Source organism: Triturus cristatus, chromosome 11, assembly GCF_964204655.1.
Source record: "Triturus cristatus chromosome 11, aTriCri1.1, whole genome shotgun sequence".
NCBI lineage: Eukaryota > Metazoa > Chordata > Amphibia > Caudata > Salamandridae > Triturus > Triturus cristatus.
In genome coordinates, this window is record NC_140594.1 from 161,513,065 (window position 1) to 161,540,596 (window position 27,532).

At 44.6% G+C, this 27,532-nt stretch overlaps 1 protein-coding gene across 1 annotated transcript in view; it reads right to left on the bottom strand.

The window, feature by feature from the left end:
• The window catches only part of MLXIP (MLX interacting protein), a 2,063,149-nt gene that overhangs the window by 848,932 nt on the left and 1,186,685 nt on the right, over window positions 1-27,532 (bottom strand). The window contains exon 7 of the mRNA XM_085634535.1: window positions 19,004-19,093. Within this exon, the coding sequence (XP_085490661.1) occupies window positions 19,004-19,093 (90 nt within the window). The remainder of the gene's footprint in view (window positions 1-19,003; window positions 19,094-27,532) is intronic.

Sequence of the window (27,532 nt, forward strand, 5' to 3'; positions counted from 1 at the left end):
TGCCTACACCTGTCCTTTCCCTGATCACACTGTTTGATGTTCGTTGTACAACTCAGCTGGATATTAATGGAGCCTTCTGAGAACACTATGCTGGGTTGTATAGTGCTTGCCCATCTCTGTCCCCAGGTGCTATGGATACTTACTTTCATGATTTACAACTGCCACAGGTCTCGGCTTCCCATAGGGACAAAGTAGGTGCCCCCTGATGGAGGGCGAGTTACGCTACGCTACAGGGGAACCGGTGCATAATAAGACACCAGGGCTAGGTGGTTTACCCATTAGATTTTATGCTACCTTTGTCACACAGTTGGTTCGGCAGCTGGAACGTCTTTATAACATCTCATTGGTGGTGGGTGCCCTACCACCTACTACCTGTCAGGCCTTGGTCACGTCCCTCCTTAAGCCGAGTCATAATCCAGAAGACTTATCTTCTTATAGACCTCTGTCTCTTCTTACCACTGAGTACAAAATAGTGGCTAAGGTGCAGGCAGGGCACCGACTCCCTCCACTTCGTAAATTGACCCACACTGACCAATGTAGATTTCTGTTACGAATGAAAATCTCCTTGGATATCCGATGTCTTTATCAAATAATGGGGATTGCCAGAGAGCATTATCCTTTGGCGGGGTGTCTTTCGATGGATCTCCAACAAGCATTTGACACCCTGGGTTAGGAAAATATGTTTGCTACGCTGGCTAAGTTCAATCTTCCTCCTGTGTTTATTCGCTGAGTCAAAATCCTGTATTCCAACCCCACCGCAAGAGCACGAACCTGAAGACACATTACATTGTAATATCGGATATCTTGTGGAACCAGACAGATGACTGGTGATTGAGGTATCCCGCAGGGCCCACAGACCCATGCGGTCTCTATGTATGCAGACAATATGATAGTGTACACTTGGGACCTGGAGACGGACCTAACTCCAATATCTCAAGTGCTTCATCTATTCGAAGAATTGTCTGGCCTCAGAGTTAATTATACCAAGTCCTATGCTTTCTCTTTGCGGGAAACTCTGATCCATGACACGTTGCCTCCGAGTATGTGGACTGTCCAGGTAACATCCTACATTTCAGTATTTGAGTATCTAAATATACAGATCTGACACAGATTTAATAGACCGGAATTTACAAAAGGCCATCTCCTCCCTGAGTGCCAAATAAAATTCTGAGTAACTCTACCCTTGTTGATAACTGGTCGGATTGCCTTGTCCAAAATGGTAATGTTACCCCAACTACTCTAATTTTTGTTAATCTACCAGTGACTGTCCCGGCGAGCCGATTTAAGACCTTCAACTTCTTGTTGATTGATTTGATTTGGATGATGGGGAGGCACCAGGTTGGCCTAACGAAAATGCAATTGCCACCGGGGGAGGGTAGAATGGGTGCTCTGGACTTCAGGGCATATTGTATGGTGGGACAGCTACATTGGCTACCCTACTAGCTAGCGGGTATCCACCTCAACGAGATTGGATATACACACACGCATGGGTACATTGAACAGATTATTATCAGGAGTGGGATGGCCCCCTCATCTTCCATTGTTGCTTGACAACCCCATAATGTTATAGAGGAACGCTCTCCATTATACAAATTCACCCCCACATTATACCCCAAATATCCTGCTCTGGGGATCCCACCCAAGCAATCATCAGAATTCATTAACACACAGTATTAGGGTGCACTCTAGATCATAACAGTTTCAGAATTATGTACATACAAAGAATTACAACACTTTAAAGCAGCACCATGGGCAGAGGCCGCACAGGTAAAATTAATTTCAAATGTAGTAAATTGTTGCCAAGTAATCAAAGTGTAAAGCAACATCGCCGGGCCGTCTAGTGAATCTCGGCCGGTCCACAGGCAGTCACTCCCACACATGCACACAGCACTGTAACGTGGTGCCAACGATATCTGGCAGGACAATTGAGAATACACTGCAGACCCTGTGGCCCAAGTCTCCCTCCACCCTCTAACTCACCCTGACTACCCTACACCCACAGGTTGGAGATAACTTGGGGCCTAAAAGCTAGGGCGGTCAATCTCAAAGCTGGGGAACCGGGTTCGAGTTTCGGCAGTGTCCCTCAACATCCTGTGATTCTGGCCAAATCAATAATCTCCCCGTGGCTACCAAAAATGAATGTGTCCGGCTGTAACGCAACTGGTGCTCATGTAAAGTGCTCTGATACCTTCGGGTCTAGTTCGCGCTCTATAAAACTCCCCCCAAAAAAACAGCCCTCCCCTTGGATACTAGGCCGCACACGGCTGAAGTCACACTTAGTAAGGGTTCCCGGGAAGGAGGTGGGGGGTAGGTAGCAGAGCTAATTAGGAGGTAGGCATCAAAGGGGGATTGGCCACCACTCAGGAAGTTCACCCACAGGATGTCGAGCGGAAGTGGGCTGAGGGTGATAGTCGATCACTCAAAAGGGTTCCACAATGTGCCTTCTGGCACCAGCCCAGGTCTGCAAAGCTCGGAGGGGGGGTGTCACGCAGTCTCTTGACCCGCTTCTGATCACTCTTGGAAGCGTTTTTTCTGCCCAGTCAATCAATCTCACTACCCAGGGCAATACTACCTGGCAACACGATGTTGTGGGAGGTGGAGGGGGATGGTTGAGGAGCAGGCAGTTGGTCCACAGAAGAAAGAGGCAACCCATCGGGAACACATTGATCAGAGTCACACCCAGGTAAAATCCAGGCACAACGTCTGGTGCGTGATGATACGAGTCGCACCAGATAATTCCGCTCTCACACAATGAAGAGTTGCAAATGCCGTACCTCCCTGGAGAAATGGCATAACGTCTGGTGTGCGATGATAAGAGGCACACCAGACAACTCCGTTCACACACAGGTGCAAGGCTAACAATGCCACATGAGGTAGAATGAGGCACTACCACCGGCACACCCTCATCTCCGAGGGTTACACCCTGTGAATTAGACACCACATGCAATGAGCATGCAGTCGGAGTGTTGCATGAGAGAGATGGGGCACAATCAACAAAAAGGGCTATGTGGATCCCGCAACTGGTGAATCCGCTCTCACGATGAAGGGCCCCACTTCTTTGATGCGGGCTCTGCTTTTGGGGCTCGGAACAAGGAAATCCGGTCTCCAGGCACAGTTCTCGCAACCAGTTGGGATCCAAGAGATGATGTGGGCACTTACGAGAGAACCGCTCTCCAGGTGTCATAGGTAGATGGTGTGGGTCTCTCGTGGGAGGTCTTCGATGTGTCTGAGACCTCCACAAGAGAACAGAGGGCAAGTCAATAAGCCCACTTCAGGGTGCCACACAGCAGCAGGTAGTCAGGCCAGTTACTACTCAGGAAGGGCACACCGCCCCTTTCAATGGCAGTACTCCTCCTTGTGCACAACGGACTCCTCTAGCAGTATGCATCTCTGCCCTGCTGAAGTATGGCACCAGTAGTTATTCTGTAGTGTGCCTTTGAAGTCATGGGAGGTTCAGAGGATTTCCCTTTAAACCACAGATGTCTCCCCTAAATGTCAGTCCTGTCTGCCATGAGGCTGTGGAAGGCAGATCTTAATCTTTAGTGGGATAATGATCTGACTCCCAGAGGCCAAGCGTCAAAACCTCTCCCTCCAATCTATCCTGCGAGGCTCACAAATGGCAGATGTCTCTCATTCCAGTGACATGCTCAAGGTTTATAGCTGTTGCTGGGAATTCACAGATGTGCTCCCCCAAACCTGCAGTGTGGACTGGAGGTAAACTAAAAGGCACACAAAGTTTAAGAGCAGAGAAATGCCCACTTTCTAGCTATCCTGGCTGAAGAGGGGTGAAACCCCGAAACCGGTCCTAGGATGCTTGTTTCCAGTCCAGGGAGGACCTGGCCAAGCAGTTCGGGCTTAACTGTTCCCATTGGGCACAGGGTCAAGACTGATTTTCATATGGCTGGGTCCAAACTGGAATGGCATGGTGGGCAAAAGAACGATGGATTTAGTCCCAGATCTCAGCACTGGGGTGAATGTATGACATTGTTCTCCATTCTGTCCATCAATAGTTCTTTTTGCCACTTTCTAGTGATGGCATTTCTAAGCTCTTAATGACAAAACCCCCTTTACCACAGGAGAGGGTTTATCATTGTGAATCCATTCATAGGAAACATGGTGAGGCTGTTCTGCTGCAAGCACAATAGGAAACAGACTTGGATCGAGCCTTACATGATAAAGAATAGCACTTTCTCCCATTTGGTTTATGTAATTCTTGCTTTAAGTTTATACAATTCTCCTTCTTACACAGGGCCTATTTGACACTGCGGGGAAACTCCTATGGAGTTTCAGCGTAATCACCCGATTGTCTTAGATGTAAGGCCGATACTGCCGATCTTTTGTATATGTTATGGAATTATCCTGCGCGGTCGTCTTACCGGAGGGAGGTAGGGGAAGTCCTCTTTAAAGTTATTGGGCTCACTCACTGGTATGCGATGGAACACTGTCTCTTGGGCCTCTACCCCATCCCAAAAATGATAAGACAGTAGTGCGTTTTGTGGACCTTACACTTCTACTAGCCACACAAAGCGGTCGAAGCCCTCTCGGGCTCAGCTTGCTTCATGCTGGCAAGACGAAGTACTGTAGTGGGGCGCGCCTGAAAGCTACACACTATGTAGAGTGGAATACCACGGTCTCCGTAAATGAGCAATATGCATGGTGTGGGACGAACTCTTAGAGCAGTTTAGGTACAGGGAGGATGAGGATAATTACTGAATAGGCATGGTTACCTCTCCCCCCCCCCCTCCCCCCCCCCCGGACACGTCTTACTCTGACGACCAGAAAACAAGATAGACACTTTCCACTTCAGGATTATAGATATTTCACATGGTCCCACTTTCCACTCCACTGATCCACATGGGCAGAGTTTGTTGATGGCAAATTGGGGCGAGGAGGGGGGGCAAGTTCATACTCGGTTTTATGTTCCTTGTTAGTATTCTTCCATGATTTACTTGTACTTCACAAATGGCCACAATATCACTTTGATAATACTGCATTGCCTTCGGACTATATACAAATGTTTATCGTTGTTATCCTGCATTATTGTGCTTGGCGCATACGACATGGAAAGACATTCTTTGTTTCGAAAATGTAATAAAATAAGTTCATCAAATCTTTTATTCGATTCAAAGAATCATCAAAGCTTATAAAACAACTTTTCATACATGTTATAATTTACATTCATCAAAATATAAACAAAAAAACGTATTATATTTACAAGAGTCTAAGTAGCAAGGTTATGTACTGTTAAGATTTATCATTTTGGTCTTGACCCCTATTACACATGATTTGATTAAAGTTTATTGATGATACAATCCAAGGATAACAGTTCAATTAGCACGAGCGGACCCATTTGGGCTCTACTGCTACTAAAATTTACAGATGATTCCAGCTAAAACCTTTAAAAAAATGTAAATGCATACAAAATTTTGGAATCCATTTTTTAAAATTTTTAAAATTTAAGCCCTTTCCTATATCTTATATGGCTGATAGCTAACAAATATTTACTAATGCCAAATACAATAAATTGGGCACTGTCAGTTTTTAAAATTCTTAGGGACTCTAGGTAGCTCCTGATATTCAAACTTCTGCACAGGGGCTTGATCCACTTTTGTCTGGGTCTAACATATGCAACGCAAAAGAATAAAACATGCGCAATATCCTCATTGGCACCTGATGTACACAGTGAGCATTTTGGATCACTAGCCGTCGATTGAACATTTGCCCATTTAGCTGTAAAAGCAATAACTTGTACTGTTTCATACCTGAATTTTATATAGACGGACTTTGCCAGTTGTGGTTCAATCTCATCTAAAAAGGGCTCAAAGTTCGGAGTAAGTTTAAAAGACAAAAATTGAGTAGTCATCTCCCCAATTCAGGGTTTAAAGTGACTTTGTGCGTTGTAAATTCCCAATATATAGATTTGATCTCTCTCTTTGAATCAGGGGTCAACAAACTCGGGGTTGACCAGTATCGGCTCAAACCTAAATCGGAGAGCCATTTGCGGATGTGGGCAAACCAGGGAAGAGTGACAAATGTATCCAAATGCAGTAGCTCCCTCAGGGTCTGCCTGTAAATCTCTAATTCCTCCGTAGTCCAAATTCTAATCCAATAGGCCAATAACCTCCATACAGCAAGAAATCCTATTCTTTTTATCCCAATGTCATAGGTAAGAGGGATCATTGGAGTATTTTTGGGCATACGTGTAAGCATTCTCGTGATCTTATTTTCCCTAATAATGAGAAGCTGAACATTTTCTCTCCCCCCCCCCCCCCCCCCATAGCTCAGATTCATAGAGTGAAGCTGATTGAGCTCTGGCTTTGTAAACTTCTAGGGCAGGAGTAATTGCCTTTGATGAGGTAGAGTGCTGTTTCTTCTCTACAGGAATAGAGTTCTGCATTAGGATTGTATTTGACTTTTTTATTTGGGACTTCCATGTAAGTTTCGAATCTAATGTAACACCTAGGTATACAAAGTTTGGACCACACTCTAAAAGTTCCCCATTCAATGTTAATTTTTTCTGGAAGTTTTTATGTGGATTGATAGCCATGTATTTAGTTGTGTTGGCATTTATCTCAAGGCATTTTATCTTGCAGTAAATATCAAGGCTATCAAGTAAGTTTTGGAAATAGGTTAAAAAAACAAAAAAGCTTAAGACATCTTTTTGAATGACTCAGTCACTTGCTGGTGCTTCTTTAAACCTGTCATGACAATCATGACATATTGGACCAACTGGCTCAAAATTATTAGCAAAGATAACTTTAAAAAAATATATAACCCTGTAAATCGGGCACTAGAAAATATTTGGATATGGTTCTATAGTCAAAGTGACATGACAGTTAATGAAATACAACACAAAGGCTATGACGAACAATGAGAACCTGAAAACAGGATTGTAACTCGTACCCTGTTTTTCCTTGACAAGATATGAAAAATAATATTTGCTGTGACTGACGAACCAGACACCCCTGCTGACACAAACCTTTAGACCAAGATCTTAGAAACGTCTTTAATGATGAAAGAAAAAAAAATGATGAAGGCTGAGTTACAAGAAGAATGGCTCTTATTATTTGTATTATACAGCAACCTTTTGAAATGATGGGGCATGTCTTTCAACTTTTGATCACTTAATTGAAGCAGAGTTTGAAGGACCGTGTGAGCAAATTCTCAGGATCTCCTTTACACTACTACCTGCCAGTTATCTTTAGGATCAACTCTCTATTAATGTTTTAAAAGTACATATACCTCACCGACATACAAAAGCCAATGAGGAGGCTGTGTATTACACAACAAGATTGGATAAAAATCCAAGCTAAGTCGCTTATCACTGTCTTTAGTAAGAAGCCATTTCTAGGAGTTTGTGGATAGTTGGACAGGAGCATGACTGGGGTGCCTAAACTGCGAACACCCGTTATGTCTATGCTGCTAGGATGCGATATGCCATCTGCTTCCACTAAAATGATTTGATCCCCTTTAATCAAAGAAATCTCGGATTGTGATAAAAAGTCTCCAGTTTCTATACTTCAAATAAATCTGTTTCAATGTTGGGGTTAAATTTGCATTACACAGTATCGGGGTGGGAGGGGAGTGTAGTAAGAGCCTGGATACGACTTGGAGCATCTTGGGTGGACAGGGCACACTTTACCACAGGGCCGAGGCAGATACCCCAGCTATGGGGCCTTTAATGTACCCAAGGTACATTAGAGATCTGCGAATGGGAAAATATTTGATGGATAGGCACTAGTGTTTTTCAGTATCCACTCATTTCCATTCCACCATAAATCACAACTGGGCTTCTTGGATGTATTTAATGATGTTCGGCAGTCTATAAACCACCTCTGTCAAGGAGAGCTATATTATTTATCAGTTCCCAGTTTCTTACCTGCTGAGTTAAAATCGCTGATTGCCTTTTGTTGATGTATAAGCACATTTGGTTGGGCCATCAATGAAAGGGTCTGACCCAGATATAATATTTTGGGAAGCAATGTGGTCTAGCCATGAAAACCCCCCTACAGGCCATTTCTGAAGGTCTCTCTATGTTTCGGACTGTAGCAGTGTATAGCCAGAGAAGGCTGCTAGTGTCAAGGTGTGTGTGATTTGTATTCCCAAGCATACTAGTTGGCCCATCACCCACTGAAAGGGAGTTGGGCATTGTTCTGTACTATCCTCTTCATGAAGAGTGAGAGGTTCATAAGATTAGATTTCTGCAGATGCACTTTAAACCCTGGGAGTCTGCTGTATTTGATTAGTTCTTTCAATATGAGAGGGAGTGATCTCAAAAGGCCTCAGCTAAACATTAAGATGAAATCTCCAACATCGCTATTTTATAGTCATCCTTCCCAATCCCTAACCCCTTAATGCTCACGTTGCCACAAATTTGATCCGCAAGAGGTACTACCAACAAGCAGGGAGTAAAGATAACCTCTGACCAGTGCCTTGTCTTATCCGAAAGGCCACAGAGGAAGGGCCATTAACCCAGACAGATGCTGGCAGGTCCTTAGAGCCGGGTATTATCCACCTATGGTGTATTGGACCAAATCAAACAATTAAAGTTTCCAACTGAGGAGCTGACAAATTACCCATTCAATTACCTTCTCAGCATCCAATGCAAGCAACAGGGAGTCAATGATATGCCATACTTTCCAGGTATTAACTTCACTGTGTCTCCCATCTGCAGCACAGCCTGAACACTCAAGTAATGTATCACTGAGGACAGTATCCCACAGCGACTGTGAACACACCACTATGCTATTTAATGCCCAACTGTAATCTAGGGAAGAAAATCTCCAAGAAATGGGAGGGTGTCAAGGTTCAATGTAATTTACAGGACCACTGCTGCCCTTCTCCAAATATACTATTGCTACTTCTCTACGCCCTCTAGGTAGGTGGAAAATGCCTGTTGACCAGGGGTGGTGCCTCCACTAAGGCAGAGGAACTTCACCCTACTGCTTGCAGAGCAGAAAAAAATAAAAATAAAATGATAATAACCTCATTATTATCATTTTATTTTTCGCTGCTACGGGGCTGGGCTAGGGCGAGGCGGGGCTGGGGTCACAGGTGGAGGAGTGATTTGCACACTCCAAGTGCACATGATTGCTTAGCCAGTCGTCTTGGGTCAGCCAAACAGTCATGCGTACTTTGGATGTTTCCCACCAGGCTGTAATGCATAGCCTGGTAAGGAACATGCACTGGCTCCCAGTCCCCATCTGAGCGCCAAACCACGGCGCTCAGACCAATCACAACGCTGCATTGGAGCACTGTTATTGGCTATGGGGATTCTGGGTGCTTCCTGGTTCGGACCTCGCCAAGAAGAGCAGCAACGCGATGGAGAGACAGCGGCTGTTTAAAAGTGAAGTGATTTTTTTAATTTTATTTTTTTTAAACCCCCCGTTCCCTGACAGCCGCCACTGCCCTTTGCAATGCATCAAGCACCTATTAGGTGCTCCTTTCTCACTCTGGTTTGCAAGTGTGCCCCTCATAACCTAACTCAGATCAGGGACTCACCACCAGAACCGCTAGGGGGGACAATTTCCAGTTAGTGGGTGTGCTGAGGGTTCTTCACTTGATAAAGCGGTCTCTGTCTGGGCTGCTTCCTGAAGCCTCTCCTTCATGTCCTGGCCTCCCCTTCCTCCATCAGACAAGCGGAACATCTGGGGCTGACAGCTGGACTGCATCACTGTATGTTCGGCCAATTCCTCAGGCAAGTGCAATGTCATACGGTTTTGTCGGACTCTTTTGCACATGGTTCTCCTTTTATATCCAGGTTTTGTAAGCTCGTTAGTCCTCTATTTCCCAGCACTATGATCCTCCTTCATGTGTCGAACTACCTTGGAGTGCATTTAATGCTTCAGAGTCTGTCTCTTCACATTTCAATGGTGCGGAACGGAGTGAGATTAGTTCCATCGCGTTCTTGTTGAAGAATAAATTGAAGTGATAATTTGGGCAATTTTGCCTCCATATTGGTACTAGTTCGATCTGTATGGGACCAGCTTTGCCGTGTTTGTTAGGAAGAGGATTGGTGCTTGTTCTTAAAGAATACACCTCGGCACTGAAATATTTGACTAGACAGGTCTGGTAGTCAGATGACCACGCCCTGAAGAGACCCTAACACTTCACAAAGGATCGAAACGTTGACGAATCCTCTCTCTTGGTTATGTGCAATTTAACTTCAAGGGATTCCTCACTGACATATGCAAACCCTGTTATGAATGTTATCATTCAATGTATACAAACATTGGGAATTGTACTGTGTCTTATCTATGTTCTTTGTATATAGAATCACCATTGAAGCACTGTGTCATCTGCACTATGAGCACTTATTTTGTTGGTTGTTATAATTGATTGAGGTTAAAACATTACAGGATGCAAACTATATCAGCCCTGGGTTTTGTCTTCTTTGTAATTAATTCTGGTCCGATGAATAAGTCTGAGTAACTCTGGATTCCTTCTAAGACACATAAGAAGATATCACTTTGTAATAAGTACAGCGCGACAATTATTATATTAATATACCTAACCTGGTCCACGTGGGCAGATAGGTATGTCCTTGTTATTTAACCACTTTAATGCATTAGTTGCACGGGAATTCAGTGTAGTATCTGGATACTTTGGCTACGTTCTTTCTGCTAGCTACACTCCCTTGCTCGCTACTGACTGTAGGTCCTCAATTTGCAGGCATTGGGGCCTAAGACACGATATTATTACTTCTCCAATGGTCAGCACTGTACCATTGATTCTAAGGAAAGACAAGCTTTCAGTCTATGTCCTTGTTACGTTTTCCAGCTAAATATTTGGAACAGCTGCTACACATTAACTTAAATTTTTTTTGAAAATATTGAGGCTCCCAACCTATATAAGACAAGTTGAAGGCCTGGAAAGTGCACCAAAATCACGGCCTACCACTTTTGGATGAGTGGTAGATAGAGCTGGGTGAAGACAGTGCAGGTACTCTTATTTTACTAAATCTGCCAGCAACAAACACTACTGACTTGCAGTTCCATAGTTCCAGTTCATCTGGTCAAATCAGGTATCAACTACACTGTGCTCCCTTCAATCTCTCTAATCAAACCAGCTTTCAACTACACTCTGCTCTCTTCAACCTCCTCTTTTCTGGAAACTGTTTTTCAAACTTTATCTCCCCTACAATCTTCCACCAGCTGGATCAATCATGCCGGTCACAAGTATTACATCTCGTGTTAGATTTTGCTGAAACTCCCTCCTTCATTGTGTGGTCTAAGACTTCAGAAACAAATCAGTTTAGCTCTGTTTATGGCTGTTCCAATCCTGGGATAGTAGCCACATGCTACCCAAACCAATGTGACCTTGAGATCAGTGGTCAGTATCATTTCCAGAGTTTTCTGTTGATTGATTGGCTTTGATAATGCTTTGTTATCTCTGTGCGCGCCTCCCTGTACAAGAACAAGCACTAACAAATTATGCTCTGGGAAAGAGCCAGGTCTTAATATGCTTACGAAACAGTGGCAAATCCTGAACCTGTCTTAACTCTAAAGGGAGACTATTCCACAGACGGGCGGCTGCAACGCTGAACGCTCGTCCTTCCATAGTGGATCTCTTTATCTTTGGGACCCTGGCTAGCCTGGCTGCCGCGGAGCGCAGGCTGCGCGTGGGGACATACCAGCTAAATCGACGTTGCAGCGGTCCAAGTCCAAGCCCATGAAGAGCTTTAAAGACTGTGCACAAAGACTTAAACGAAATTCTTTGTTGCACGGGGAGCCAATGTAGCTCCGTTAATGCCTTGGTAGTTGATGCGTTGCGCGGTCTCATTAAGGCAAGCTTTGCAGCTGCTGCCTGGATACGCTGGAGTCGCAGGATCAGGTAGCCAGGGGACTCATGTAGTGTACAGGTACTCAATGTCTGTAGTGCCTGCCTTACTCTCATTCACTGGTCTATTTACCGTATGTGTGTACAAAAGTTGTTGCCCACTGGTCCCAAGTACTATCACTTGGTAGTGGCAACAACCCCGTGAAATTTAGTGTTGAAGTGTTTCCCTGTCCAGTGGTGCTGTAAAAACCTGCTGGTGCTCAGATCAAGTTCAAAGAAGGTGAAAGAGATAAAAAGGGTAAAAAGGGTGTGATAGGACGACAGCGCCTCACGGAAGCAGCACCAACGAGGTATGTGTAGACAGGTACTCGCCTACTACCTCCTGTTGTCATCATCGGTCGCTGCCGCCCAAACAGAAACAGTAAAGGTGGAAAAGAAATTTATAATGTGCGTCACTAAAACCCTCGTGATAGTCCTAATGACTAATGTCTACAGGGCAACCTATGTGTTGAAATGGTGTAAACTAATCTACAAAAACAGGAAATGTCGACCCAAATTTGGTGAGTTGAGCCTGATCAGGACTCAAGTCACTCAGAAATAAAACCGAGCAGCACTACACTGGCTATACGGTGCTTTATTCTCAGCTGTGTCGCTGCTCATTAAAAACCGACATGTTTCGTTGCCATATTTACTTTACCGGCAACTTCATCAGGGTTGGGGTCGACTGGTCTCTCTGCAACGCTAGTGTGTGCCAGCGATCACTTTCAGTCAGCACCTGGGGAAAACACAATAAGAACACATACACTCAGTATCTCACCCACCAGGTCACACCTGGTCTTGCCGAGCGAATGCTCATCATCCAAAATAATGGTTTCACGATTGGCAGGGATATTTACCCTCAAAATGCTGTGTGGCAGCATACCTGCACCTCCATTATGTAAGTGACTGGGGTATTTTGCACCAACCCTTTGGCTGTTTCAATCAGAACTGCGGGACTTCGTTTCTGAAAAGTGCACACATCAAAGAAATACATGTATCATGATCGGTGGAATAGCATGCTTTAAGAATTGGTATCAGAACTGTTTAGGCTCCTCTTTATGAATGTCATGTCAGAGTTATTTAGCTGTATCCAGGTATTGCCATGATAACTCGATTAAAATTCGACATTCACCATTAAATGCCTTGACACTGGAGTATGTTTCCTAAGCGGTTACTCCTAATTGCCAACTTGCGCTGTCTAGCTTATTTGACATGATTGCCTGCTTTTAAAAAAACCCTGTAGGCATACTATTACGCGGACAGTACAACGTGTGCTTGTTAAGCCTGTGTAAACATCCTGCCGTGCCCCCTGCTCGTGGAGAACGCGTCCTGCCCTCGTTATCCAGCATGGAAAAGAGCGCGCCGCCTTGCTTAGCCCGGGAAACCGGGTCTTACCTCGTCAGTCTGAGAATCGGTGCTGGCCTCACTCTCGATCACTGGGAGGTGGCCCGCTTCCTGCTTAAATATAAAAATCGGGCGGGAGCCGCGCTTGCACGTTGGGTGGTTAAAGGTACTGCGCATGTGCAAAAGAATTCTTGAAGAGGTGTGCGGCCATCTTGGTTAAACCGCTACTACCGAGTGCACTGTGGTGGTTGTATGCCTGATTCCTTAACATATTAGTGTCAGCTCTTAGCTCAACGGGCAGAATGCGATGTACCAACCTCCTCCCTGCTTAAGTGGTGATCAATATAAGCGGTCGGTATATTTATGCATCTAGCCCAATCTGTTCATAACTACTCTTCGCCGGACTGTTTAAAAGGGCGGTAATGATAGTGGTGAAATCCTACATTTTAAACAGGCCCCCGTCCGAGTGTATATAAGTGTAAGTATGTGTATGCCTGACCCTACTAAGTTCTTAGACAGTGATACTAGGTTGATTACTACACCTAGAGATCTATAACCACAGGATACAGTTATTTTTATATTTATATATTTACAGTGGTCAGGTTATACTACCACCTTATTCCTGTTTAAAATGTAGGATTTCACCACTATCATTACCGGCGAAGAGTAGTTATGAACAGATTGGGCTAGATGCATAAATATACCGACCGCTTATATTGATCACCACTTAAGCAGGGAGGAGGTTGGTACATCGCATTCTGCCCGTTGAGCTAAGAGCTGACACTAATATGTTAAGGAATCAGGCATACAACCACCACAGTGCACTCGGTAGTAGCGGTTTAACCAAGATGGCCGCACACCTCTTCAAGAATTCTTTTGCACATGCGCAGTACCTTTAACCACCCAACGTGCAAGCGCGGCTCCCGCCCGATTTTTATATTTAAGCAGGAAGCGGGCCACCTCCCAGTGATCGAGAGTGAGGCCAGCACCGATTCTCAGACTGACGAGGTAAGACCCGGTTTCCCGGGCTAAGCAAGGCGGCGCGCTCTTTTCCATGCTGGATAACGAGGGCAGGACGCGTTCTCCACGAGCAGGGGGCACGGCAGGATGTTTACACAGGCTTAACAAGCACACGTTGTACTGTCCGCGTAATAGTATGCCTACAGGGTTTTTTTAAAAGCAGGCAATCATGTCAAATAAGCTAGACAGCGCAAGTTGGCAATTAGGAGTAACCGCTTAGGAAACATACTCCAGTGTCAAGGCATTTAATGGTGAATGTCGAATTTTAATCGAGTTATCATGGCAATACCTGGATACAGCTAAATAACTCTGACATGACATTCATAAAGAGGAGCCTAAACAGTTCTGATACCAATTCTTAAAGCATGCTATTCCACCGATCATGATACATGTATTTCTTTGATGTGTGCACTTTTCAGAAACGAAGTCCCGCAGTTCTGATTGAAACAGCCAAAGGGTTGGTGCAAAATACCCCAGTCACTTACATAATGGAGGTGCAGGTATGCTGCCACACAGCATTTTGAGGGTAAATATCCCTGCCAATCGTGAAACCATTATTTTGGATGATGAGCATTCGCTCGGCAAGACCAGGTGTGACCTGGTGGGTGAGATACTGAGTGTATGTGTTCTTATTGTGTTTTCCCCAGGTGCTGACTGAAAGTGATCGCTGGCACACACTAGCGTTGCAGAGAGACCAGTCGACCCCAACCCTGATGAAGTTGCCGGTAAAGTAAATATGGCAACGAAACATGTCGGTTTTTAATGAGCAGCGACACAGCTGAGAATAAAGCACCGTATAGCCAGTGTAGTGCTGCTCGGTTTTATTTCTGAGTGACTTGAGTCCTGATCAGGCTCAACTCACCAAATTTGGGTCGACATTTCCTGTTTTTGTAGATTAGTTTACACCATTTCAACACATAGGTTGCCCTGTAGACATTAGTCATTAGGACTATCACGAGGGTTTTAGTGACGCACATTATAAATTTCTTTTCCACCTTTACTGTTTCTGTTTGGGCGGCAGCGACCGATGATGACAACAGGAGGTAGTAGGCGAGTACCTGTCTACACATACCTCGTTGGTGCTGCTTCCGTGAGGCGCTGTCGTCCTATCACACCCTTTTTACCCTTTTTATCTCTTTCACCTTCTTTGAACTTGATCTGAGCACCAGCAGGTTTTTACAGCACCACTGGACAGGGAAACACTTCAACACTAAATTTCACGGGGTTGTTGCCACTACCAAGTGATAGTACTTGGGACCAGTGGGCAACAACTTTTGTACACACATACGGTAAATAGACCAGTGAATGAGAGTAAGGCAGGCACTACAGACATTGAGTACCTGTACACTACATAAGAATTTTTATAAATTTGTGTACGGGGTAGGTCCTGTTGTATTTCATGATTTTGAGAGGGGGGCTACCTACCCTTTAACCCCCTAGGCTCCCTTGTTTTGAGAGCCAGGGGACTCAAGCAACAGGGCATTACAGTAGTCCAGACGAGTAAGAACAGTACATTGGACCACTGTGCCTCTAACTTTAGAGGGAAGAAGTGGTAAAACCTTGCGTAGGCCTCTGATGATCATATGGCAGTTCGAGGCCACTTTATTAACATGTGACTCCAGACTCAGCTTCTCATTGAAGCTGACTCCCAAGTTACGCACTGTCTTCACAGGGACCAGCGGTGTGTCCAGGGGGAGAGACCAAAAATTAGAAGGCAAAGCCTGCGGCACTTTACCCACTGCACAGTGCAGAATCTCAGTTTTAGCACTATTAAATTGCAAGGCATTATTTTTCAACCAAGACACCATTTCTGCCATACATTTGTGGAATATAGTTAAGGAGTCCGCATGATCCCCCTCCAGGGAAATAATCAGTTGCGTGTCATCAGCATAGTTGACCGCCCTGATGTTGTTGGTGTTAATAATTTCAACCAGTGGTCGCATATATACATTGAACAGGACCGGACTGATTGAAGATCCCTGAGGGACACCATGTTTGTTAGGCAGAAAGACTGATTGATACGGAGGCAGAAATACTGCCTGCCGTCTGTCCAACAGATAGGAACGGAGCCACTTCAAGGCCAGATTTGTAACTCCCACCTCCTCAAGCCTTTGCAAGAGAATGTCATGATTGACCGTATCAAATGCGGCGGATAGGTGTAGCAATATCAATGTTGCAGAATGAGCCTTGTCCGCACGCATCCGAAGATCGTCTAAAACGGTAATCAGTGCGGTCTCCGTCCCGTGCCCGGGGCGTAAGCCAAACTGATTTTCCTCTAGCTTGTTGCTGCCCTCCAGGAAACCAGAGAGCTCCTGACTGACCAGGCGCTCCACTATCTTAACCGGGAAAGGCAACAGGGAGATGGGTCTATAATTCCTGTAGCAAGAGGGGTCCAAAGAAGGTTTCTTCAGAAGGGGTGAGACCAACGCATTCTTCCAGCAAGATGGAACCACTCCGCTACTGAGTGATTGAATAGCAATCTGGTAGAGATGCGGAAAAGTCTCAAAACCCAGTTCCTTCAAAAATTTCTGAGGGATAGGATCCAACGGAGAACCAGAGCACACTTTCTTGGCCAACCTAATGAACTCCTCCTCAGTGGGGCAGGCCCAGTGATCAAGAAAAGGCCCTGCCGTAGACAGTTTTTCCCCAAGGTCCGTCCAACCGGGTGGGTTAACTATCAATGGTTCCGCCCCAACCCTAGTGCTTAACAAGGGGTCAGGTTGCAGACCCTCAATAATTCCTTTGATTTTATCGTGGAAGAAGGCTGCCAGCCCATCACATAACTCCTGTGAGGGAGTAATCTTGTTACAAATACACTCTGGGTTGGTAATGTCTCTCAAAATGTTAAAGACACATTTCACACTGTTAGGTGCCTTTAGTATAAGGTCCGCAAAATACGTCGCCTTAGTGGTCACTATAGCTTTTTTGTATCTGGCTAAAAGATCCCTCCAGATAATTTTATCATTGTCCGAGTAGTGACTACGCCACTGCCTCTCTGCGTGTTTACACTGGATCTTAAAACTCCTTAATTCCTCCGAAAACCATGGGGCAGAGGGAGACCCCAGTTTCCTGACCCGATTCAGGGGAACAAGCAGATTAATGGTATCCACCAGATGCCTGCACAACACCCCATAGTTCTCATCGACCGACTTTCCCAGGTCAATGAGGGGGACCAAACCAAAAAGTGGCGCTGATTGGGCTTTCCTCATTAGGGCCTTCCAATCCCTACCCAGGGCACACCTTTCCTCCCGGGCAGGGGGCCTACTTCTTAGGACCGGTAGCATTCGAAATTTGACCAAATGATGGTCAGCCCAATCGACTGGTAAAATACTGTCCATGGCCACCACGTTATCCCCAGCAAAAATCAGGTCAAGCACATGACCTGCAGTATGAGTAGCCTCCAACACCAGTTGCGGCAAATTTAAATTGGCACATGATTGAATAATATTGTTGTAGGCTGTTGTCAACTTTACATTGGGTCAGAGGTTAAAATCTCCCAATATTAACAGTCTGTGGTGAGTAAGTGCCAGATTACTGATCACATCAAGTAATTGCTATTGTGACTGGTCACTTATGGCCCCTGGGGGTCTATAGCAGCCTATACCAGTCAGAAAATGGCCGGACCTATCCTTTAACGAAAAGCCCAAAGTCTCCATATGCATAATCTCATCTATATCCAGTGGCGAGAAGTCCCACGTATCTTTATATATGATCCCAGTTCCACCCCCCCTACCGCTGGATCTCGGTTTATGAAAAGCTTTGAATCCTGAGAGGCACACTGACCCAAATTCAAGATCCAGCCCTGGCTCTAGCCAAGTTTCAGTCATGAACAAGGGATCTAAAGTGTGCTCCTCAATTAGCAATTGATTTTCAGTAGCGTGTTTAGAGAGTGACCTAACATTGAGGAGGCCACAGTTCAAAGATTCCTCATGTAATGGAGAAGCACCAGTCCTCGTGGGAGGTCTTAGCCCCGGCACCCCCCGAGCAAAGCTACACTTGCCTAACTCGTACAGCTGTTCCAAAGTGTAGGAATGCCGAGCAGTGTCCCTATCCTTACAAACTACAGAAACTGGGGCGGCATAATTTCTGGCGGAAGGCGCGACCGAGGCGCGGACGGGAGCAGACGGGCTTATAAAATGGATATGTGTCATAGTGGATTGATGATGTACGGTCTGTCAGCAATGTAATGCTAATTGTCTTTGAAACACAAGAATAGTTATAATTTTGTTCCTGAAAACGCATTTTATGGTGTATATATAAAAGTGTACAGAACAATTTCAACAAGGCGCAATGCATTCCCGGAACATCCCCACAGCCCACCATGTGCTCATCACTCCCATACACAAGCAGAGAGTTAGCCTGCCCAGCCTGCATCAACCTCACATACAAGCGAATTTCGGTATCTAAATTAGCTGCGTGATTGTCCCTCCGCCTAATGGCGATTACCCTGTAATCCACACACCTTTGCCAAATTTGTATGTACTTTTTGGGGGCAATCGCTAGCCTCATAAACTGGTTGTTCTGCCCTTGCACCATTGCAGATCATCAATCGAGGGTGGTGTGTCTGCCTTCCAATATACCTTTTAGCCACGTAAGCCTCAACCGCAACAATGTTTTAGTGTAACAGTCTTCTGTAACGTCAGCAGTGATGTATAATATAGTCAGTTTTGGGTCCTGTGGTAAGGGCCACCTCAATCAATACATAGCTCAAACAGGAGAGGATCCCATTCCAGTAATTATGGATCTTTTGACAACCCCAAATGGAATGCATAAAATCACCCTCCTGCGTAGAATAGTTATAAATTAATTTTCTTACTCTTACCCTGAAATGGTTCAAATGTATCCATCAGGTCCAAATTTGGCTGGAGAGGAATAAGTCCTGGTTGAATCATGTCTGCATTTCCAGCATGTGCTGTGAAAAAACAACAGAGAAAAACTCAATTATCCTGAATTGCACACATATACTAAAGGTAAACAATTTTAGAAATGTACAACTGATATGCTAAAAGAATTACTTTATTAAAGTTTTTTTTCATGCTTCGTTTTGGGCACTCGAGTTTCAAGAAAAATGCAAAACAAAATGATCCCTTTGTTAATGACGACTTCTATTGCTGGTCTCTCATTTCATAGCGTTACATGCCAGAAGTGTTTATTACAAGATAATAAAGACTAACGTTACCTCGTGGATGTGCTCGTGGAAGATTTTTTTAAATAAAATTTATCGCCAAATCTTAGTGTAATAAAAGCTTTGCATTTCTATGTGCACCTTGGGTGCACCAAAAGGGCATTTGCGCTTTTAATTTTCACATCTTAATTCAAAGGATCAATGGAATTTTATGAGCACAAAAAGTACATAAAGGTGTGTATCAGAAAGGCAGAGTTTTTTGGAGGGTGGTTATGTAACAATACATGGAATACCCACAAACTCAACTCCATATTTACAAATATTTTAAATCTCTATCTCTAGTCTGGAAAAAACTTCTCGATGTATTACTTAAAAAGGATTGGACCAGCTGTTTTTCCATCGAAGGAATAAGTAGGGAACACACCAAATTTCAAAATGTCATATTAAATGTATAAATGCACATTTTTACCTGGCTTATGAATGCAAATTTTGGAAAATTTGCCGAAGTAAATTTCAGAAAATGTGTATACTCCTGGAAAAATTCAATGTTTGGAGCTATTCAGAGTACTCCCGAGAGTATTTGTAAATTTACAGAAAAGTTGGCAATCTACTCTAAACATAAGAGTAATCTCACAAAAGTAGATTTCTAACATTTTCTCGCAAGGCTCTGTTAAAGGCTGCCCTTATTTAAGAGGTTTATTTAAATCAATTCAAAACACAGACTTTCTAACCCTTCCAATCACTTTTAGGTCATCTAGTTTACAAATCATACTGAAATATACTTAGTGATGATGATGATGTTTGTCCAGTATTTAAATAATTTGTTCATAATTTTATACCAGCTATAAATCTGTTCTAATTCAACAATCTATGTAAATAAGACAACAGCGTTGAGGGACTCTATAAGCACGTAGGCTGCTTATGTTTCTTAGTTTTGTCATTTCCGCCGTTTTTCTGCACTACAGAAACAGCTGAACGAAAAGGGTGCAAAGAAACAAAGACAGATCTTTATTGAGCTTTTATTTATTTGGTGTAACTCCGACATACAATTTTTCAAACCAAAATGTCAATTAGTGGTTATGTGATAGTTTGATATGATACTCGCACTTTCAAAGCAAATCTAGCATACTAATTGGCAGAGAAGGCCAAAACAGCATTTTTGACATCTGAGTTAGCAAAACCGACAATCGAACACCAAACTGTGAAAAACATTGTTGCACTGATGGAGCACAAAGTGAGACGCTCCCATCCATCACCACCAAAAATGGCGTAATTTGGTCGCAGTACTCGCAAAACCTATTTTTGGATCAAAAGGCTAGAGCTTCTCTTTGTGTTACATCTAGAGTGATCCTTCGTTTTGCCTACACCAGTAACTCTGAATCTCACCCTTGTATTACAGTGGTACCTGTTAGAACTGTGTGCATGGTACGGCTTGTCCTTAGCTATGCTCCCATTGAAAAAAAACACGTTTTGAATTGATTATAACCCTGGCCCGGTGTGACTAATCGGAATAAAGCTTTCAATAAAGCAAAATCTGGCCATTTACTGATATTGGAAAATTAGGAGTAGATTACATTGGGCAGAGAAAAAGAGGCACCTATTGTTGCCTTTCAGTTTGTAAATCCACCAAGGAAGAGCTATAAAACAAAAACCCTAGAATCATTTTCACATGCCTTAATTGCAAGCAGGGACTGGGCAGAGAAAAAGAGGCACCTATTGTTGCCTTTCAGTTTGTAAATCCACTGAGGAAGAGCTGTAAAACAAAAACACTAGAATCATTTTCACATGCCTTAATTGCAAGCAGGGCAAAGCTTGAAGCACTGCCACAGGACATGGCCAGCTGATGCCGAAGATAAGGGTACTGAGCATTTCAACATTTCACTTACATATAAAAATTTAAATGCCATATATTAACTTAAAGCCTTCCTTACGTAACGGTAATCTGTCATTTCTGTTATTACTGAGCGTCCAAGTCTTTTATTTCACAGTCCATGCTTCATTAGATGAATCCTTAACCCTGGGGAGTAGTTATTCACTTTACAGATTAAAAATCATTTTTCCAACTAATTCGATTTTTTTTCTCTTTCGGTACTAGGGCAACTCGGCACAAAGATAAAGCCCCCCGGGCTCACCGGGAACTACTGTATTGAATGCCAGGCACCATACCACAAGGTAAAGAATAAAACCCCGTAAGAGAATTCAAGCACTGAGAAGATTAAGACCTGTACGTGGAGTAAAAAAAGATTAAGGTGAGACACTGTGGTGCTGCCAACTCTTCTATCTTCCTACAACCAATCCTTACTCTATGAGGATTTATCAACCAGTGTGTGGATTTTGATTATACTTGAGACCAGTAAATACAAAGTTGTGTCCTCCATGCCCAGCAATTCACTACAAGACACTCATAAGACTGTGAGCAAGCGAGCACCAGTGCTAGATTTCTGAATTGCCACACACTTTGGAAACATTTAAAAGGAGAAAACGAGCACTTACACCAAAGAAGCCATTCACTACAAAGTTATAGTTAGGAAGACTACTGGCTGGCTGGCAATATGTTTGCACCTTGACCATGAGCAGCCATATTGTAGAGATGGTCAATGAAGCCATAAAAAAAGTGAACGAGGCTGACTTTACTACTCCAGCCAAAGGACCTAATATAATGAAGAGGGTCTTTGCAGCCATAAAGGAGAAACACGGGAGATGACTAAAGACTACGTGAATTCAGGAAAGAAATATGCCTGAAATTCACAACAGGAAGAGAAAAAGGAAAAAAAACAAGTTCAAAATGTCTTGAAGAAACAACTTGATGCTAAGTTAAAGCAAAGTCATGGGGCGATAAAAAGAACAGCTACCTAACACCACAAGTCCAAGGCCAGCAAGAAACTAGGAGACCACCTTGCTAAACAATGTCCTAGTTCAATAGCAGTGGCTAACTGTGGAATAAAATAGAACTAATAAACAGTAGAATGAAACTAAAAACATGAATTTCAGAAACAGAAAAACTGTCTCATGGATGAAGACTGCAAAGTGGCCTGCAACACCACTAATAATATGTGACAGAGGTAGAGGCATTGCTCAGAAATTAGCAAAGCATGTATCATGGAAAATGTTTGGAAGCTTAAAGAAATAGATGAAGATTGTACTACCAAGGACTCTAGGCAGGTTCCATGTAGGCAGAGAAAAATTTAGGCATATGCATCAATCCACCAAGAGCGCCACCTCTGTCCAGTAAAATGGAAATATTTGGGGTCAGGGGAACAGAGGAATCCTAACATCTGCAGAACCTGGATACAACAGCACCTGCTAACCCTAATTGATGCTCATGCTGTCAAAGGTTACAGAGTCACGTAGCAAGATTGTCTGTGTCTGAAGAAATCAAAGTACAGTACCCAAATACTGAAAGAACTCTACTGGCTCACAGTTAACACATATTAGCCATCTCGGATCAAAAATTGTATAAGCACTCACAATGCCAGGCAATCAACAGAATTGAACTACAAAAACAACGTCCCAACCATCATCAATTCTAATCACTACAGGGAAGATAGTAAATTGCCAATGTAGGGATCCAGATAGTGCTAACATCTAATGGCAAACTCTACCAACAACTCACACCAATTGGTCTTCACTGAACAACTTCCAGAAAAAGGTAACACGCTAACAGAACATACATTTCTTTGTGCGCAACAAACAATGAAACTGAGGGGTGGTACAATCAATTGAGAACAGAGTGAGCAGTGCTTGAAAAATTACATAGGCACACCGATCCCCACGATCAGACATCATGCCAAATACCACTGCAGGTTACCCAGGCAACTCTACAACAACACAGGAGGTCAAACAAGGTTACAAAGCAGAAGGGTATTCCAAACACCACTTGTTCAGGAGGTGGTATTATCTAATGAGAAACACCAATGAGCATGCCCCATCTTCTAAACAACGTGCAGCATAGTTGACGGCAAGCTTGAAGAGCTTACCCAAACAGGTTGTCAAGAACCTCTATGTTCGACTGGACCAAACCCTAACAATGAAAATGCAGGTTCCATCTACGGTTGGCATATGTTTCCTCCTGATGCGCCTGTTGAGGAAAGATCTCCCTTTTCTTCCTCTCTCGGCGAGGAAAACCTTGGTGTATGCTCTCATTATCAGCCGATTGGACTGGGGTGTGGCGGACTGCAGCAAGATGAAGGACGCGAGCTCTGAGCCCCGATCCATGATCCAGAGCCAGCCATCCAGCCACAACCGAACCAACACATCAGCTGTGGGCTCCAGGTGCAGCGGAATACCTGTGGAGCACCCAGAAGCTCATGTGGAGCTGGGGTCCAGCAGGCTCACTGTGACGGAGCGGGGTCTACATCGAGTGACTACAGGCCAGTGTAACTACTTCGGCGCAGACTGGGCTGGCCTGCTTCAGTGGCATGGGGGCTGAGGCAGGCGCTCATCGCCCATAGGGCTGAAAGGGCTTCAGCCCCCTCACCCCCCGTCATGTGTGTCAGCTCGAGCTGCTGTGGGCTCGGCTGGGCAGTGGCTGGAGCCTTAATCTCCGGGACGCCTGAGTTTTTCACAGGTCTTTAAAGACCATTTGCATATTTACATACCTTTGTAAACTGTTTAACAAGTCCTAGTTTTTTTCTGGTTCAGTACCCCCTGGGCCCCCACTCTGCCTACTCCTTACATTTGTATTTTACATTTATTGCTGTAGTGTGAGAATGCATTTCATGAAAAGAAATATAAAGTAGGGTTTCCAAAAGAAAAATACTAGCCATTTGTTGCTTAAAGGACCTGCAAAGGCCTCATCTTGACAGTAAATAGGGTTATAAATAAAATCATATATTTCCTTTGTAATGTGACTTTTCTGTCTTTGTTCCCTTTTATTATCAGTCATAGATCATTCACGCAGCCCCTGAACACCATTAAAAATGCTTTCTATTTATATTTGCTGTTCCAAGTATGCACAGGTTTAAGTGCTGAAAATAGGCTTTCGGTGACTGCTTATTTTTGTAATGTCTGGGACATCAATACAATGAGCTGGCAATCCTAATCATAAGAGTGGAAGTTTGTTACACGATAAGCACATATTTATTTCCTACACTCTCGATCCCTGAACTAGGAACACAAACCGGCCTTGGCAATTGAGTCAGACCGGAAGTGGGGAAACAGAGTAGGGGATGGGGGTGCGCGTGGAAAACACTGCAGCTGCTTTTGGTACAGGGGGCCGATATTGTAGTACTGCGGCAGAATATGCCCCCTGTACCACAAACGGCGCCCACCGGTCCAAAGCCAGCCCCCACCCTTCTGGCCCACCGAGAAAACACCCTGTGCCTGATATGATCAGTCCGGCCCTGTCCCTGAATAATGCCATCATTGCAATAGTTTAACTTATATCTGAAACCCCACGCCAGCCCTCAATAACATGCTGAGTTACTTCAAGTGTCTGGGAATGCACCCTGCATTTAGACAACTCACTCCTCATTCTTACACTTCACTTTCACACTCACCCTGCTCTCACAGCGATCACAATGCACTCACACTGATCACCATGCATTCACAACATTCATCCTGCACTCAAATGACCACACAGCACTTATGCCACTTGTCATGAACTCGCATCATTCTCCCTCCACTTACTCTGCAGTCACATGAGCACACCGCTCACTCTGCACTCACAGTGATCACTCTTCACTCACAATGCACTTGCGCTGTTCATTTCGTACCTCACCCTGCAGTCACACAAGCAATCTGCTCACCCTGCACTCATGGGACTCTTCACTCCCCTGTCCCCCTCACTGCTCACTCTGCAATCTCACTCAAACAAGCCCATCACTAACCATACATTCATTGATCCCACTCTGCACTTACATCCTCACCCAAATTCATATGGTCACCTCACTCACCCTGCAGTCACTCCTCTCATCCTACTCTCACACTGTTGCATCGCTCAACGTGCACTCACATGGGCACACCTGTCACCCACACAGCGCAGAGGGGTAATGTGTCTGCTACAAAGAACGTGTACCATGCAGATCACAGAACTGAGTGTGAGTAAACTACGAGTAGCCCTATAAAACAATCATTTGCAATTCAATAAGTCACGCATTCATGCGAGTTTGAGCTATTGGCATTGTAAATGACAATGCCTTCTATTTATGTTATGGGTTTTAAAACATGATTAAAAGGCATTGTCATTTGCAATACTAATAGCTTAAACTCTCGCAAATGGGTCACCTATTGCATTGCAATAAAAGGCCTTCTCGACCGCTTGGTATATTGTAAATATCAGACGAAGAGACCGGCCTGCAACGTCTTCAAAGTAGTGATGAATAGTGCAGTGAAGAAGATGTGTAAGTGTTGTAAATTACACAGACAAAGTGTGAAGTGAGAGTTATATATGATCCGAGCTATAAACACTAACAAAGCGATCCAACACCTTTCGCTCTGCGATTACACGGTCGCGGCTCAGGAGGAAGAGCGGGAGGGGGGGCTATTTCCTGCCCTCTGTGTGATCGGAGTGGCATTGCGTAATGTCATTGCTATGTTTGGCCTAATATAAGACACTACAGCTGTAGTAGGGCCCTGGCTTCACATCTTTGTGTATGGCAGGTTGTGCTTTATGGCAGGCATGGAGGGAGGGATGGTCTCGGCTGCAGCTCCGGCCTCGTACAGTGCCCCTGCTATTACTATTGAGCAAGAGGCGCTGAGGTAGTGGTATTGGTAGTGGTGATATTGGTGGTGGTAGTATTGGTGGTGGTATTGCTGGTGCCATTGGATTGGTGGTGGTGGTGGTTTTGGAGGTGGTATTGGTGGTGGTGGTGGCATTGGTGGTAGTGTTATTGGTGGTGGGGGTACTGCTGGTGTGGGTACTGGTGGTGGTGGTATTTCTGGTATTGGTGTTGCTGGTACTGGCGGTGGTGATATTGGCGGTGGTGGGATTGGTGATGGTATTGGTGGTGGTAATGGTGGTGGCGGTATTGGTGGTGGCGGTATTGGTGGTGGTACTGGTATTGATGATGGTGGTATTGGTGGGGGTATTAGTAGTGGGAATGGTGGTGGTATTGGAGGAGGTATTAGTGGTGGTGGTGGACGTATTGATGGTATTAGCGGTGGTATTGGTGGTGGCAGTATTGGTGGTGGTGGTATTGGCGGTGGTGGTATTGGTGGTGGTGGTATTGGCGGTAGTAGTATTGATACTGGTGGTATGGGTGGTGGTATTGGGGTGGTGGAATTGGTGGTGGTGTATTTCTGGTGGTGGTATTGGTGGTGGTGGCATTGATAGTATTGGTGGTGGTGGTATTAGTGGTGGTATTGATCATGGTCGTATAAGTGGTGCTGGAGGTGGCATCGGTGGCTGTAGTGGTGGGATTGGTGGTGGGATAGGTGGTGGTGGTATTGTTGGTGCTGGAGGTGGCATCAGTGGTGGTATTGGTGGTGGTGGTATTGGTGGTGGTGGTATTGGTGGTGGTGATATTGGTGGTTGTGGTATTGGTGGTGGTATTGGTATTACGTGTTGGGATTGGTGGTGGTGATGTATTGGTGGTGGTGGTGGTATTGGTTGTGGTGGAATAGGTGGTATTGGTATTGGTGGTGGTACTGGTATTGGTGGTGGTACTGGTATTGGTGGTGGTGGTATTCGTGGTGGGATTGGTGATGATGGTATTGGTGGTTGTAACGGTGGTATTGGAGATTGTACTAGTGGTGTTGGTAGTGGGATTGGTGGAGGTGGTATTAGTGGTGGGATTGGTGGTGGCGGCATTTGTGATGGTATTAGTGGTGGTGGCAATATTGGTGGTGGTGGTATTGGCGGTGGGAGTATTTGTGTTGGTGGTGGTGGTATTGGGGGTTGTGGTATTGGTGGTGGTGGTATTGGTGGTGGTGGTATTGGTGGTGATATTGGTGGTGGTATTGGTGGTGCTGGAGGTGGTATTGGTGGTGGTGGTATTCATGGTGGTGGTATTGGTGGTGGTATTGGTGAAGGTGGTACTGGTGGTGGTGGTACTGGTGATGGTGGTATTGGTGGTGGAATGGGTGGTGGTATTTGTGGTGGTGATGGTAGTGGTGATATTGGTAGTGGTATTGGAGGTGGTGATGGTAATGGTGGAGGTGATGGTATTGGAGGTGGTGGTATTGGTGGAGGTGGTATTGCTGGTGGTGGTATTGGATTGGTAGTTGTGGTATTGGTGGTGGTGGTGATATTGGTGATGGTATTGGTGGAGGTGAAGTTGGTGGTAT